The following is a 16066-nucleotide window of genomic DNA, read 5'->3' as shown; positions in this document are numbered from 1 at the left end:
TTGTTCTTTATCACCCAAACTGATGATAGTATGTTATTGTTGCATATTCTCACCTTTTCTTTAACATGAGTGTTATTTTGCTGCTAATGTGAAATACGGCTTCAGGCACATTTATGGAGTAAATGTAGAGCAGTTCTAATAGGCACTTGAGAATTCTCATCTTGGCCAGAAATGGAAGAAAAAAACTACCTAAGTTATTTTCCAAATAGAAAATTGCTTTTAACTGCACTTAATCACCTCTTGTCATGTTACTGCTCAAGTATTACAGATGACATCACACTCGCTGACTAGGGTATTCCCAGTAAAATAGTCTCCAGTTGATGCAGCATGTAAATTACTCACTTTATATTCAGTTACCTTGAAAGCATTTTTTTTTAACTTGGCAACAGATCTAAAACTGGAGTTTAAAGGTTAATTTGGAGATTGTCATTATTAGTAGTAATATTTATTTAGGTCTTATCCTGGTATTATGATGATCACTTTGCTAAAATTTTCACTGTAACCTATCAAGGCTTTTATTTTTCTCTACATTACAAATTGAGAAATTAAAGCCCTGAGAGGTTAAGCTACTTGCCCCAAGTAACATGATTAAAAACTGATACAGCTAGGATTTTAATCTTACCTGTATTTTCAAAACCCAGACTTAACTATTAGGCTACAGTAGATCCATATAGGTAATGTTAGAACATTTTTATTTGACACCATACTGGTGAGTTTTTGAAATCATTTGAATCAGTGCATTAAAGGACTCATATTTCTGATGAAGTTTATTTTTCCCTGTATGTATTTTAAAACATTATAGCATATTAATGTTAATTGTTCTAATGTTAATTGCAGCAGTTCTAGGGGAAGCAGCTGAAATACAGTCATGTAAGATCTATAAAAGATCAGTTAAAATAAGAAGTATTCTCTTGGTTTTCATTTCTTTGTTTTTTTATTTCTTAGTGTGTTGTTTTGAAGAGAGAAAAAATAAAATCTATAACCTCCTTTTTCTTGTATTAAAAGGTTTGGCCAGTTCATTTCTTCTACTTTACCAACCTTTGCAGTTTGTGAGAAGTTTGTAGTTATGGAAATAAACCACGAAGAGAAGCCTGACACTGGTGAGTCAGTTCTGGAGCTTGGAACCTAACTACTGTGCTTTGCCTTCTTCTGACACAAGTTAGACCTGAACTGTATGACACTGTTATTTTACTTTTCTCATTGAATTACTTTTCTTGATCTTTCACAGACGTATTTGTCTTAGACCAAGCCTCTACAATACACAGAAATACAGAATTAGCTACAAATTTAATAAGGGTGTGAATTTGCTTTAAAAATAAAATCTTTCCAATTTTTACAAGATTTATAGTGATGTTCCTTTAAACAATAAACTCTTCCAGTATAATTTTTGAACTTTATTTTTTTTTAATTTATATAAATCTTCAGAAACACAGATTCTTACCAAAGTGAATTGTATCTGTATTACTGTTATTTTAATTTCCCTGTTAAATATTTAATAATCATTGAGGGAAAGAACGTTTTACTAGAATCATGTAAGTGTAAAACAAAATTTTTGTAAGTTGTAATTCCTGAGCCAATGACAGCCACTTTTTTTTTTTAATAAACTTTCCTCCTTTGAAGCATATTTTTGCCTTGCTCGAATGTATTTTTCCTGTCATGTATTGTAGATCAGAAGTTGTACTTGGAAAACACTAAAAAGACCTTTTAAATTAACCTGTGATTAAATTCACAGTATTTTATATGTATTCAGCATTATTTACATCATTATCCTGTTACATTCTTCCCCAATCATGTCACATAAAAGAGCTCCTTTAAAACTCTCACAAGCCTATCCATCTGGGAGTTCTCTTCCAAATTGGCTATATCATTCAGAGCACAGCCTCTCTGGTGCTTCATAAGTAAGAAGAGAACGTGGTATAATTATGTTTTTCAAAGGAGAAACTAAAAGATTTGAGAGGCTGACTTCCTGCAAATCGTAGAGCAGAACATATAAAGCTGGTAACCACTTACTTCCTACTCATTTGGAACAAAGTTGGTATTTCTTTGGGTGAAGCAAAGTAGCAGTGGGTGAGAAGCACATAGATCAAATCAATGGATGACACTTGTTTAATGCTTAGTATTTGCCAGACAGTTTTAAGTGCTATATATAATCTTATAACAACCCTGTGACGTTGGTCCTCTTATTACCAGTTTTACAAAAAGTGAGGAAACTGAGGTCTAGAAAGATTAAATAAAACCAATTTACTGAGATCCCATCACTGCATTTAAACTATGGTAGTCCAAACCAGCATTCTAAGCTTTTAAGCCTTGCATTATTCTACCATATATTCAAAGATTATTTCCAGGTTCTGAATTAATGTAAGCTGAGTAAATAGGAATTGAAAGAAGACTACTGTTAAAATCTGAGTGGACCTATATAACATGTTTATTTCAAGTATAAAGAAATGATATAGGAAAAGTATTTCTCTAGTCTCCATACTGGACATTGAGATCAATAACTACAACTCTAAACCAACATTCTAAGCTTTTAACCACTGCATTGTTCTATCAATTCAATATACACGGATTATTTCTAAGTTCTGAATTAATATAAACCAAGTAAATAGGAATTAGAAAGGAGAGTACTTTAAAATCTTTGAAACTATAAAACAGATTTATTTCAAGTATTAAAAAAGATACAGGAAAAAATATTTCTGTAGTCTCCATATTTCTTGCTGATCATTGAATTCTGTAACTACAGCTAGTGTTATAAAAAATTTTTTTTGACAAGAGCACAGTAGCAGGGATCTATAAATTAGGAAAATTTTCTCTTGATCTGCCAAGCTGATTAGATTAGAATTCTTCTTATTAATTCATTGCCATTTGAAAGATTACAGAAAGCCAAAAGGATTTGCAGGTCTTGTTAGTCTATGACATTAATTATTTGTGTGGACTGGACTGTCTTATGTATAATATGTTTCCCAAAACTTAAAACTGTAATTTTTTTCTTTCAAATAGTTCATACAGTCTTCAGGATACACCCACAAACAAGTGATTTAAATAATGCTGAACAGTGATACAATAATTAATGCAAAATAAATAGCATGAAAGGGCAATGCAGTGGGGAGTAAACCATCAGTTTGAATGGGAAGAAGTTAACCTGAGAGTTTCATTGAGTTCATTGTTTAAAACTGTATCTGAAAATTAGGGAAACATAACTGACAGTGAAAAAACTAGGCATAAAAACCAAGAAGAATTCTTAATTTCTGTGTAGATTGTCATTTTATCGAAAGGAAAAACTGAAAGGAAGTAAATCCTTAGTCAGTGTAAGTTGTGTGGTATGCCTTCAATAAGGCGATTTGTAAATTACCAGTCATTTGCCTACTAGAAGGGGAGGGAATCTTGAGTTCCCCTTGGTAAACTTAAGGCACCCTCCCCAGTGATTAAGGCACTAAATTAGCATTTTAAAAGACAAGTGTTTAAGGGTAAAAATGGTCCCTTGCCCAAGCAAGTAAAAGCATATAACCTTGGTCATTCAATTTTAGCCTGAGCTTCAATTATAGAATAAAGAAAAGAAGTCATGTTTATTGTGACTTATTAACCTACAGCTCGATGTGGCAGAATTGGGCCTGAAACACTGGGCCACGGATCCCAGTCCCTGTGCTTCCAGGACTATCCACTGAGAGCCAGATGCTTTCTGCCTTCCTCCCTTCCTTCCCCAAGTTCTCTTGTACATTTCTGTGCCTTTCCCTCTGGTCTGTGCTATTTAAGTCTAGCTCTCCTTTATGTATTATAATTATTGAATAATTTATGCTTCCTCTTTTCATTTTTAAATTTGAGAAAATTAACTATTTAAAAAGGAACTAGAAATTAAGGATTTGCATTGTTACTTTTGTTCATGTGATCCTTACTGTTATGTGATCACTTTGCCCTGTAAGTACAAGAAAGGAATATTAATATAAAAAAGAGTTCACAGTCTTTACTATCCCTTTTTTAGATAAACTTTCGTGATGGCTCAGACAGTAAAGAATCTGCTTGCAATGCAGGAGAGCCTGGTTCAATCCCTGGATCAGGAAAATTCCCTGGAGAAGGAAATGGCAACCCACTCCAGTATTCTTGCCTGGAAAATCCCATGGACAGAGGACCCTGGTGGGCTATAGTCCGTGGGGTCACCAAGAGTCAGACACCACTGAGCAGCTAACACATAATTAAATGAACAGTTTTAATGATTTTAAAGAGAAACGTTTAATAGACCCTTTTTTTGTGTTCACTGTAGTGGAAAGTACTCCTAGAGAAAATGTTTTCTGAAAGATATATTTCAGTGATATTTCCTAGACCAGTGTTGGATATTTTATCCTAGTTTATCTGCTAGGGCAATTTAATGTATTTCTTTTCATTGCAGGAACTGAAGAAGAGTTTGGAGGTCTTGTATCTGCTAATCTTATACTTTTGAGGAACAGACTTCTGGATATCTTACTAAAACTGGTTTACACATCTAAAGAAAAGACAAGCATTAATTTGCAGTAAGTAAAATCTTTTGAGATTTGGTGGTAATAGTTGATTTTACTAGTTAATTCATTATAGACAAAAGAAAGATTTGCCTTTGACTTGTTTTTAATTTATTTTTTAATTGGAGTGTAATTGCTTTACAGTGTCATGTTGGTTTGTGCTATACAGCTGCATGAATTAACTATAAGTATACATACATCTTGTTTGCTGCTAACTTTTAATAGATTTCTTTTTAAAACCCTGAAATTCATAGTATCTCAAGAACAAAAGCTGGTCTTAGTTTTCTTTTTAATTTGAAATCCCAATCCTTGAAATTAATGTTTTGTTTAATCCATCTGTCTGAATAGAGCTTGTGAAGAGCTGGTCAGGACGCTGGGCTTTGACTGGATTATGATGTTTATGGAAGAACACTTGCATTCTACCACAGTCACAGCAGCCATGAGGATTCTTGTTGTCCTACTGAGTAATCAGTCTATTCTCATCAAGTTCAAGGAGGGACTCAGTGGTGGAGGCTGGCTGGAGCAGACAGATTCTGTCTTAACGAATAAGATCGGAACTGTATTAGGTATGGGACTTTTATAGTCGGCTGCTTTGAAATGAGCTTTGTGTTGTATGTTTAAATTTTAGGTAAGCTTATACTGTTTGATTTATCTAACAACCATTAAGAGTCAAGAACTTTAATGACAGAATGAAAAGCATAAAATTAAAAAAATTTTTTTTAATTGCAAGTCAAACTGAAGTCAGAGACAGGATATCAAGATGTGAAAACTCAAGTAAATTTCTTATGATTTCTTTTGTTTATAGTTTCCTTTCTGACCTATAAGTAAATAATTTACAAATTATTAGAATGAAATTAATACTAGTAATCAATAATTTGTATGCTTATTCCTTGCCAGTTACACTTTTCATTTTCACTGTAACTTATCTTTACAGTAACCCTATGAGATATAAATACCATCATACCCATTTTACAGATGAGAAAGTCAAGGCATAGGGGTAATGTCACTTGTCAGCTAAGAAGTGTCAGAATCTGAGTCCAAGTCATTCATCCAAAGCCCATGGTTGTAATAGTTATGTTATATTACCACTCAAGATTTAAGCTCATCAGAGTGTCAGCCAAAGCTCCTTATTCTCTGCTCACTGACTCTATGCTGTTTACAGCATTGAACTGAGCATTTAAATAATAATAGAAAATTATGGTTTCCTATATTAGATTCATGTGAACTAATATATACATTCCTATTCATGTTAATGATCTTATTTTGGAAAATGCATATTTAATATAATGTTTTTATTGAAAATTATGGTCATTCAGTTTGTAGGGTATTTTAAGATTATGTTTATGACATTACAATTTGAAATCATATAATTGTATTCTGCACTAAGCACTAAGAGTAACTATTTACCCTCTCCTCGTCAGATGGAAAAATTAGGGACCAGATTTTAATATGTAATTTGTCTGTTAAGAAAAAAATGTAAAAGTATCAATACCTCGGTGTAACATGTGCTGTCCAATGTTAAAACAAATGGTAGGAAGAAAGAGCTTACACCAAAGGATTGTTTTTATTGTTATTTCACATGTGAAAAATGTCTGAAGGAATTTTGTAAGTGATAAGGAAAGAAATTCAGAAATTCACTGTGAAATGATTTCTCAAGAAAATGAGCTCCTTTAAATATTTTTTAGTATTATCATTATAGAGACTTTTATCAACAGTTTTGTCGCAAGAAATGTAGCTTATTGACCTTAATGGTAGCTAGTAGCTACTAAGAGAATAAACAACAAAAGGCATAATTCAGTGTGAGTTCTGTAGAATTCTGTGGGAGTTTTTAATGCTGATTGACAACACTGCTTCTCATTGAAAGCCAAAACAACACCCAGGTTTCACGTAGCACTTTGTGGTTTGCAAAATTCTTTAACATATGTCATGTCATTTACCGTCATGATTCCAGACACAAGTATATGTATTTTATGGTATATAAGTTATATTTTATAGGAAAACCTAATGAGTATAAATTAAGAATTAATTCCTCTCTAATTAGGGAAGTAAGACTGCTAAATACATAAGGTCCCTGAGTCATGGAGTAATATTTCTGGGTATCTTTCTTCTGTCAATTCTGTGGGTTTTTTTTCTGTCCTGCACCACTTCAGTAATATCAGGATCTGACCAACCAAACTTCATGTTTAAGAACTTATTTGTCCTTCCTTGGCACCTGCCTGTACATTATGTATGCTACTTTGGTTCTAAAAGAGGAATCTAGGTATTTAAGTTTCATTTAAACTCAATTCAATTTAATATCATTTTCTCTGAATATCTATCTGATATATACATAGATACTTGTGTACATATACAGAAATTTATCTCTATATATTGATATATCATCTCAATGGATTCTATTTCTCTTTGAGCTGATGAACAGTATGTTTTGAATGTTTTACTCACATTAGTTTTCATCAATTTTTTCTTTATAAAAATACCTTCCATACATAGCTGTAGCTTCAGTTCAGTTCAGTCGCTCAGTGATGTCTGACTCTTTGCAACCCCATGGACTGCAGCGCACCAGGCTTCCCTGTCCATCACCAACTCCAGCTACATCAGCTATAGCTTAAATCTAAATTAATGCTCAGTTGTTAAAAACATATTAGATATTCCTTAAGATCAGTTATCGGTAGAAATAGAGTGTGAAAATTTGGAAAGGAAAATAAATGCTAGCATTGCTTTTCATTTAGGACCTATAGTTTGATCAAAATTTATTTTCCTATTTAATGTATAAAATACCACTTTGTTCATTTAGAATTTACTACAAATGAATATCACCCAGTGTTCCTTATGCAGCTGGTTTTTTAGGAACGTGGTGATGTTATTAAGAGGACCAAGGGAGACCAGGGCTTCCCAGGTGGCACTAGTGGTAAAGAACCCGCCTGCCAATGCAGGAGACGTAAGAGACTTGGGTTTGATCTATGGGTCAGGAAGATCCCTGGAGGAGGGCATGGCAACCTACTCCAACTCCGGTATTCTTGCCTGAAGAGCTCCAGGGACAGGGGAGCCTGGTGGGCTACAGTCCATAGGATCGCAAAGAGTCAGACACGACTGAAGCGACTTAACACACACACGCAAGGGAGACCATGCGACTTCACAGGCTCCATTGGGCCACAGGTCCTAGTGCCACCCCTCATTAACTTTGTGACTTCAAACAAATTGCATACTTACCACATTTTATTAAAGGATAATAGCAATTTCTTACTCACATGCTCATGTTTAAGAAATGAGACAATATATGAAGAGTTTGGTAAATTGCTGTCCAATTTTTGTTAATTAGAAGAACATATACTCCAGAGGATTAATTAATATCACACTGAGCAATTTATTTGGACTCTTTAAAAAGCCACCCAGACACAAATTTCTCTTTCATTATTTTAAATAGTAGCAAGTATGTGCTACTTTGTCTTAGAAAAAAGAATTTGGGGGAAAATGTGGATATTCATTGAAATAAAAATTGCTTCAGAGTAAAAGTCAGTCTTTCTTCTTTGGTTGCTATTTGCAAAAATTTTCCATTGAACCTCTGGCCAATATTCCTTCTGTACTGAGCAGTGTACTAGGTATGGGGTTGGTGAGAGAACTAATTATTTCCCCAAATTACCTATGTAACAGAGGAAGCAGGATTGATGGAAAGGCTGGTGCTATACACCACACAGATAAGTAGTTATCTCCTGGCAGAGGTGTGCTTCTAGAACACACTTTGGATGTCCAGATACCCACAGTCACAGTGGGCTCGGATTTGCTGTCCCTTGGCCAGAAAACTTTCCTGCAGAGTTACAGATCATGCAAGGAAAGATTACTTTGTATATTTATTTTGTCCTATCTCTAAATTTGTAGGTCATTTAAGGCTAATTAGTTTATAATATTCAGGACAAATGAAATATATTAACTCTATTATGGCTATCATATTTTTAAGTTACATTTTTAGTAGTATCCTACAATCTGGCTACTTTTTAAATATTACTTTCTTCTTAGGAATGTTAGAGCTCTTTGGAGGTCGTTCTTGGTCGGTGTTTTCTTCTTTTTTTTTTAATTCTTTGGTCATGCCCTGCCCCCCCACCCCCCCTCCCCCACCCGCCACCGGCAGGTGGGATCTTAACTTCCACAACCAGGGATTGAGCCCATTCCCCCTGCATTTGAAGCACAGAGTCTTAACCGAGTCCCTGGATGTCATTCTTTTAATGAGTAGAATTTATCTTACCTCTTGTATCTGACTGCCTCAACTATGTTTTAAGACCTAACTCTTTGTGACACCATGGACTGTAGCCCACCAGGCTCCTCTGTCCATGGGATTCTCCGGGCCAGAATACTGGAGTGGGTAGCCATTCCCTTCTCAAGGGGAACTTCTCGACCCAGGGATGGAATCTGGGTCTCCTGCATTGCAGGCAGATTCTTTGCTATCTGAGCCACCAGGGAAGTCCTATCCTAATAGACAGGCTTCCCAAAGTCAAAGAGAAAGTAAAGTAAAACTTCTGACTGGAAGATTAATTCCAAAGTCGAGTAGTTAATTGCTTATATTAATATGAATGTCCAAGATGGAAATGTCACATACTCTGACATACTCCTTTCTGTGTAAATGTAACATGGTAATCAATGACTAATTTCATCCTTCTCGTTGTATTTCCTCTTAGGATTCAATGTGGGCAGGAGTGCTGGCGGACGATCAACTGTCAGGGAGATTAACCGGGATGCTTGTCACTTTCCTGGCTTTCCGGTGCTTCAGTCATTCCTTCCTAAACACACTAATGTCCCTGCTCTCTATTTCCTCCTCATGGCATTGTTTCTGCAGCAGCCCGTTAGTGAGCTGCCTGAGAACCTGCAGGTCAGTGTGCCTGTCGTCAGCAGCCGATGTAAGCAGGGTTGCCAGGTAGGAATTACCTAGTCGGGTGTAAGTGTAATTACATTTGCCAAAAAGTCACTGTAGGGTGTTGAGTTCATCACAGTAAAAACCAACTGGTTCCATCCCTATCTCACATTTGGGATTTGACTGGGGTCATAGAAATCTGAAAATACTGTAGAAAATTTTCCCAAAAAGAAGTTCTGTGTTCCTGTTGTTCTTTTTCTCTTTATGATTATTCTGTGTGATTATATACATGGGAAGATTTTGGATGGTATTTTAATGATGATCAAAAGAATTCGAGTAATGTGATTTTATCTAGAAATATAATTAATTTCTGTAGAATTAAAAACGAAGTAATGTGCATTCCACAAATTAATTGGGTAGATATGAAAGGATTTTTAGTGCAAATTCTGATTAGAAAAGTGTTTCTGAATTCTTAATGATAGGTAATGTCCATATTAGGAAAACAGTAAGGCTTTACCTGATTTTCTAATCTTAAGATTATGTGGATATCTATATATAGCTTATGTTTGTAGCACTGCAGAGATGTAGGAATTTAGTCTTAAACTGAATTACACTTCCATAATAATCCCAAGGTGCTATTCAAATCAGCCATAGTAATCAACAAAACCTTTTAAATGAAAACACTGAGTCTGTACCCTACGTTAAATCATGCTACAGATGCATGAGCAAAGCAGAGTTTGGTTACAGACGCCATAGGCAAAGTGTTATATAAAACTACTATGAATGAATCTCCTCAAACTGATTTTTATTTGGTCAAATCTTCATCTATATGTAATCTAAAAGTGAATTAGAACATTGCTGAGAGTGGGGTGTGGGGAGTAAGTTCACTGTACTTTTTGAATAGATCCTGCTTAAAGCCATTAATTCTTTAATTTCATCACCTAGCTAATTATTTTCCTTAGAAAAAAAAGAAAAGGATGTTTTTAAGATAGATAACTAGGACACTGATACATAAGATTCACTTTGTCTTGTAAATGTGAAAATGAGTTTTAAAACATAGGAGGGAAGAGCATTAAGTCTCTATCTCTTCTTCATTGCTCACTTTGAAAGAAAATAATTTCAAAGAAATTTTAGAACATTAGAACTTGTGAGGGTCTCTACCGAGAAAAATTGACAGTACCTAATCCTGATTTGCTTTCACCTCTGCAGTTTGATTTAGATTCCATCTGGACCTTTATCTTTGGAGTTCCTGCCTCCAGTGGAACCGTGGTCTCATCTATCCACAATGTGTGCACAGAAGCTGCTTTTTTGTTACTGGGCATGCTCCGAAGCATGCTGAATTCAGTAAGTCCCCAGAGACTCTGACATGTCGGTAATTCCTCCTGCCTGGGACTCCTTTATAAAAGTAGGGGAATCCTTTGGTAATCTAAGTCTTTATTTACTACGTGGTCTCTGGAACCTCACCCACTCTGTTTTATTTAGTGTAAGGACAGACCGTGAAGTTGTTAAGATCCTGAACTCAGGAGCTGGATTCAACATCCCAACTCTGATCCTCCAGACATACTAAGCTCATGTGCCTCAGTTTCCTTATGTATGAAGTGATAATGAGGATAAAAGTTACCTCTTAGGACTCTTGTGAGGATGTATGAGTTAACATGTACACAAAGTGCTTCCAAGTGTACCTGGTATAGAATACAAGCTTTATTAAGTGTTAACTGATGCTGTTAGTGCTATAAAACACATATTTCAGTGTATACATTTATATAATAAATATACTGTATTACATGCAATTGCAACAATATGTTACTTGAACTTTTAAAATCACTTCTATTTACAGGCTCAAAATGTTATCAGTGCAAGTTTTACTTAGTGTTTTCATTTTCTCTTTTAGTTATTTCTAACTTAGATATGAAGCACTGAAAGAGTAAATGACAAAATTTATGTTCGTATCTCTCACAGGAATGCTGTGAATAATGATTTAATTTTTTTTCTTACAAAATTCAGGGTCACATTGTAAGAGGAATTATTAACTAGACTCATGGATTACAAGTACCTGAAAAATCTGATTTTAGTCAAAACTGTTCTTACGCAATCTAAGAAAAGAACATTGCTCTTAAATGTGTTAATTTATAATGCTTTGGGATTCTGGATTTGGTTTCTATTCATAAACAATTATAAAAATCTAAGCTGAAAAAAAAGACTCTCTGGGCAAGTATCAGAAGATAAACATTGTTCATATAAAGTCTTCTTCCTTTTTTTAGTAGCATCATCATCATTGTTATTGTGGTAATGCTTTTAAGGAAAAGAAAACTCCTGTGTGTCTCTTTTACTCAGTCTTCTACAGCACTGCTTTACTTCTGACACTTCAGGTCACCAAGTATATAGACGATTTTGCCCCAGTAGCTGGGTGTTCCACCATTCAGTTCAGTTCTGACACTATCTGCCAGGATATAGCATCCAGTTCCACAGGTTAAGGGCTCAGTCTCGTAAGATACTCCCCTGCCCCGCCTCCACCAATCCTGCCCCACTTCAAATGCCAGTCAGAAGTCCAGGTTGTTACCTGTGCTTCTGACTTACTAGTTGTAAATCACAGGTTCCTGTGTCTAAGGAAAACATTTTACTTGCCAGATTACCAGTTTATTACAAAAGGTAACTCCAGAACAGCCAGTTGGAAGACAGGCAGACGGCAAGGTGGGGAGGGAAATGGAGCTCCACGCCTTCTCCGACTGGCTCTTCTCCCAGCACCTCCATGTGTCCACCAGTCCGGAAGCTCTCTAAAACCCATCAATTTTGCCTTTTTATGGAGGCTTCATTACATAGACATTAATTAAAGTCATTGGTCACTGGTGATTGAACTCTTCTTCCCTGTAGGCTGTGGAGGAGCAGATTAGGTTAATTTCCAACCTTCCAATCACATGGTTGGTTCCCCTGGCAAGAGCCCATCAACCTAAATTCAAGCGTGATTGAAAAGGGCTCCTTATAATGAACAAATGGAGGACAAAATGGCACCCCAATCCAGTATTCTGGCCTGGGAAATCCCATGGACAGAGGAGCCTGGCAGGCTACAGTCCTTAGGGTCACAACAGTTGGACACAACACAAGTCAAGACATCAGCCTGCATGTTTGTCCCCACATGGAATGCTGGTCTTGAGAAATGAGAGAATGGCTGCTAAACCACCACCACCATCTTGAACAAAAAGACACATTTATGACTCTTATCACTTAGGAAATGCCAAGAGTTTGAGGATCTCTGTGCCTGAAATGGGACAAAGATTAAATATGTATTTCTTAATATAAATCACAGTATCACAGTTGCATAATGGTTAAGAACACTGTTCTCATTTTTTATATGACAGTGTGAGACTCAAAGGGTAAAGTAACTTCCCCATTTCATCTTACTCCTTACTCTGTGGCACGATGGAGGATGGGGCAACTTTGATGGTAATACAGCCACTGTTGGCACCCACCACATTCATATTGATAGCGCTGAATAATCAAAACCATTGACTTCGGTTACTGAGCTGTGAGTACCCCAGTCCAGTGTTAGTCACTCACTTGTGTCTGACTCTTTGCGACCCCATGGACTGTAGCCCGCCAAGCTCTTCTGTCCATCGGATTCTCCAGGCATGCATACTGGAGTGGGTTGCCATTCCCTTCTCCAGGGGATCTTCCAACCCAGGGATTGAACCCTGGTCTCCTGCATTGCAGGCAGATTCTTTACCATCTGAGCTATCAGAGAAGCCCAGTGTGAGTACCCCAGTGAATGGAAAAACATCCTCTCAGTTTCTAGGGGTGTTGCCTTTGTTTTAGCTTATTTCCCGATTTGTTGGCCTGTGTGTTTACCCCTGTTTGGTTTATGAGAGTTCTGGACCATCGGTATATCAAGTTTTAGAAGAGTAGTGAGTAACTTGTAGCAATGTCAGTGACGCTAACGTGTTGTCTCCTCTCCTATCCCCTGGCAGCCTTGGCAATCAGAAGAAGAGGGGTCTTGGCTCCGGGAGTATCCTGTGACCCTGATGCAGTTCTTCAGATACTTGTATCACAATGTCCCGGACCTGGCCTCCATGTGGATGAACCCTGATTTCCTGTGTGCACTTGCAGCCACGGTCTTCCCCTTCAACATCCGCCCTTATTCAGAAATGGTAGGAAAAAGGGAGGAAAAGGTCAAAATTGGAATTAGTCTGCTCTAATCGTTAGCAGATTTTTTTCTTTTTGGCCAATCTTTTAAGCTTCTGACTAAGTTATAGTTTTGTAACTTTCTGCTCCACCTCTTGTATCATTATCTAGTGTCTGTCTCCAGACACATCCTTCTTCTGCTTCCCCTAAAATTTCAGCAGTGAACACTACTTCCTGTTGTTATTTACCATATTCTTGTAAGTCTCTCATGAGTGACTTTCCTCTTCGTGTAGCTGTTGATCTATTTCTTATTATATGTGACAATAGCTGTAGTGTTGTGAACTCAGATTACAGAGCTCTAATAGGACCAAATTTATTTCCACTTTATTTATTTATAAATCTCCTGGATTTAGTCTTTACACACTAATTACAGATTTGGTTGTGTTTATAAGAAATGAAATGCATGCCTGTCCTTTCTATTCAACTTTTTCCATTTTGTTCAACTGTTATTTTTCATATTTTGCACTAACTTAGTAGAAAGTTATTAGACTACTCATATATCATATGGGCTTCCCTGGTGGCTCAGACAGTAAAGAATCTGCCTGCAATGCAGAAGACCTAGGTTCTATCTCTGGGTCGGGAAGATCCCCTGGAGAAGGAAATGGCAACCCAGTCCAGTATTCTTGCCTGGAGAATCCCATAGACAGAAGAGCCTGGCAGGCTACAGTGGACTACAGTCATTGATACCGCAGAGTAGGACTTACAGAGCGGCTAATGCGTGTATCATATAGATACTTCTTTTGTCCTTTAAAACACACCCAAAAGACAGTTATTCATCCATGGGACTTCAGGATTTCATGTTTCCTCCTTTTTCTCCTACTTACTCTAGACCCTGGAATAAAGTACTTCCTCATACTAATTTCTTCTTCATGTAAAAAGATGAAATAAATACTCATGCTAAAAATTGTGGGAAGTTTTAGGAGAAAGACAAGTGTAGCACATGACCTTAATACTGTGGCTTGTTTATAACTTTAAAATCCACACTTTTGGTAACAACAGGATTTTAGTAATAGCGCAGTGTTTTTTCCTTGTCAGCATCTTATAATCTGTCTTCTTGACCTTTCTTTTTCTGTTGACTCAAAATTGGTACTAGTTTTGTTGTTGTTTTGTTTCATTTATTTGCTTGTTTTTTTAACCTAAAAAATAGATCAGCCCTTGGGTTCAATCATTAGTATGCCAGATCTTTATCTGAAATTCTGTAACACTTGGCTTCTCAGTAGGTATGTTTTATAATGTGCACATAAAATAGTCCTTCTCATTTTATTATTTAATTTATTTCAAGGGCAGTTATCCACAGTAGAGATAAAAATTCAGCATAAAGCAGTTATATGGTTAGCAGCCAGTCAGTAGCTTGATATTAGAAAGAATGTGTGTTGAGTAATCATGATCTATGGTGCCCGATTACCTCCCTGATAGGAGTATCTGAGTAAAGCCAAGTGAACTATGTGATGTGTTTAATAGCTTCGTAGGAGGTTAATGTTGAAGCAAAATGCTGTTGGTGCTACAGTTTGGTTTTTAGGAAATATGGAAGTAAAAATACCAAATGAATTTGAATGCGACTAGGGTACGTTTCCTCTCGATTTTATTAGGTGACTGATCTCGATGATGAAGTTGGATCTCCAGCTGAAGAATTTAAAGCCTTTGCAGCAGACACAGGGATGAACAGAAGCCAATCAGAGTACTGCAACGTGGGCGTCAAGACATACCTGACTAATCACCCAGCTAAGAAATTTGTTTTTGACTTCATGCGGGTCTTAATAATAGACAACCTCTGTCTTACACCTGCCAGCAAGCAGACTCCACTGATTGATCTTTTGTTGGAGGTAAAGACAAAGAGATGCATGTACACCTCTTAAATTGTTTTTATAGTGAGGGCATTAATAGCCAAGCAAGTTTTATGCCAAATACCTTTCAGATTTCTAATTCCTCTGGGTTGTAAAGGCAGAACATATCATGGGCTATGGGAATTTTTTAATCCCAAGTGTGCTAATGTATATACTATCGGTTTGTTTCTCTTCTTTCTGTTCCCCTTGGCATGTCCTTTTTTTCTTAAAGATTTTTTTTAATGTGGACAATTTTTAAAGTCTTACTGAATTTATAACAGTTTTGCTTCTGTTTTATGTTTTGGGTTTTTGATTGGAAGACATGTGGGGTCTTAGCTCCCTGACCAGGGATTGAACCCGCACCCTCTCCGATGGAAGGTGAAGTCTTAACCACTGCACTGCCAGCTAAGTCCCTGCATGTCCTTCATCCAGCCCTTTATTGCCCTTTCCCTAGACCAGGAATTGACAAACTTTTCCTGTGAGGGGCAAAATAGCAAATATTTTTAGATTTATGGGCTGTACAGTGTCTAACAATTACTTAACCTACCATTGCAGTTAGAAAAGCAGCCACAGGCAATACATAAATGAGTGAGCATAGCTGTATTCCAATAAAACTTTATATACAAGAACTCACATAGGCTGAGTTTGGCCCAGGGACCCTAGTGTTCCAGCTGCTTCCCCCCTAGTCTCATACAGCAGCATCGTCTCCTCAGCTTGTTAACTCCCTACTTCAGTCT

At 36.6% G+C, this 16066-nt stretch overlaps 1 protein-coding gene across 1 annotated transcript in view; it reads left to right on the top strand.

The window, feature by feature from the left end:
* The window catches only part of WDFY3 (WD repeat and FYVE domain containing 3), a 306558-nt gene that overhangs the window by 210904 nt on the left and 79588 nt on the right, over positions 1–16066 (top strand). Inside the window, exons 30-36 of the mRNA XM_015471703.3 lie at positions 1006–1100; positions 4382–4502; positions 4836–5053; positions 9158–9393; positions 10540–10674; positions 13293–13472; positions 15096–15329. Of these exons, the coding sequence (XP_015327189.2) occupies positions 1006–1100; positions 4382–4502; positions 4836–5053; positions 9158–9393; positions 10540–10674; positions 13293–13472; positions 15096–15329 (1219 nt within the window). The remainder of the gene's footprint in view (positions 1–1005; positions 1101–4381; positions 4503–4835; positions 5054–9157; positions 9394–10539; positions 10675–13292; positions 13473–15095; positions 15330–16066) is intronic.

Source organism: Bos taurus, chromosome 6 (genome assembly GCF_002263795.3).
Source record: "Bos taurus isolate L1 Dominette 01449 registration number 42190680 breed Hereford chromosome 6, ARS-UCD2.0, whole genome shotgun sequence".
NCBI lineage: Eukaryota > Metazoa > Chordata > Mammalia > Artiodactyla > Bovidae > Bos > Bos taurus.
Note: the sequence above shows the minus strand (reverse complement) of the source record. Positions and strands in the feature narration are given on the sequence as shown.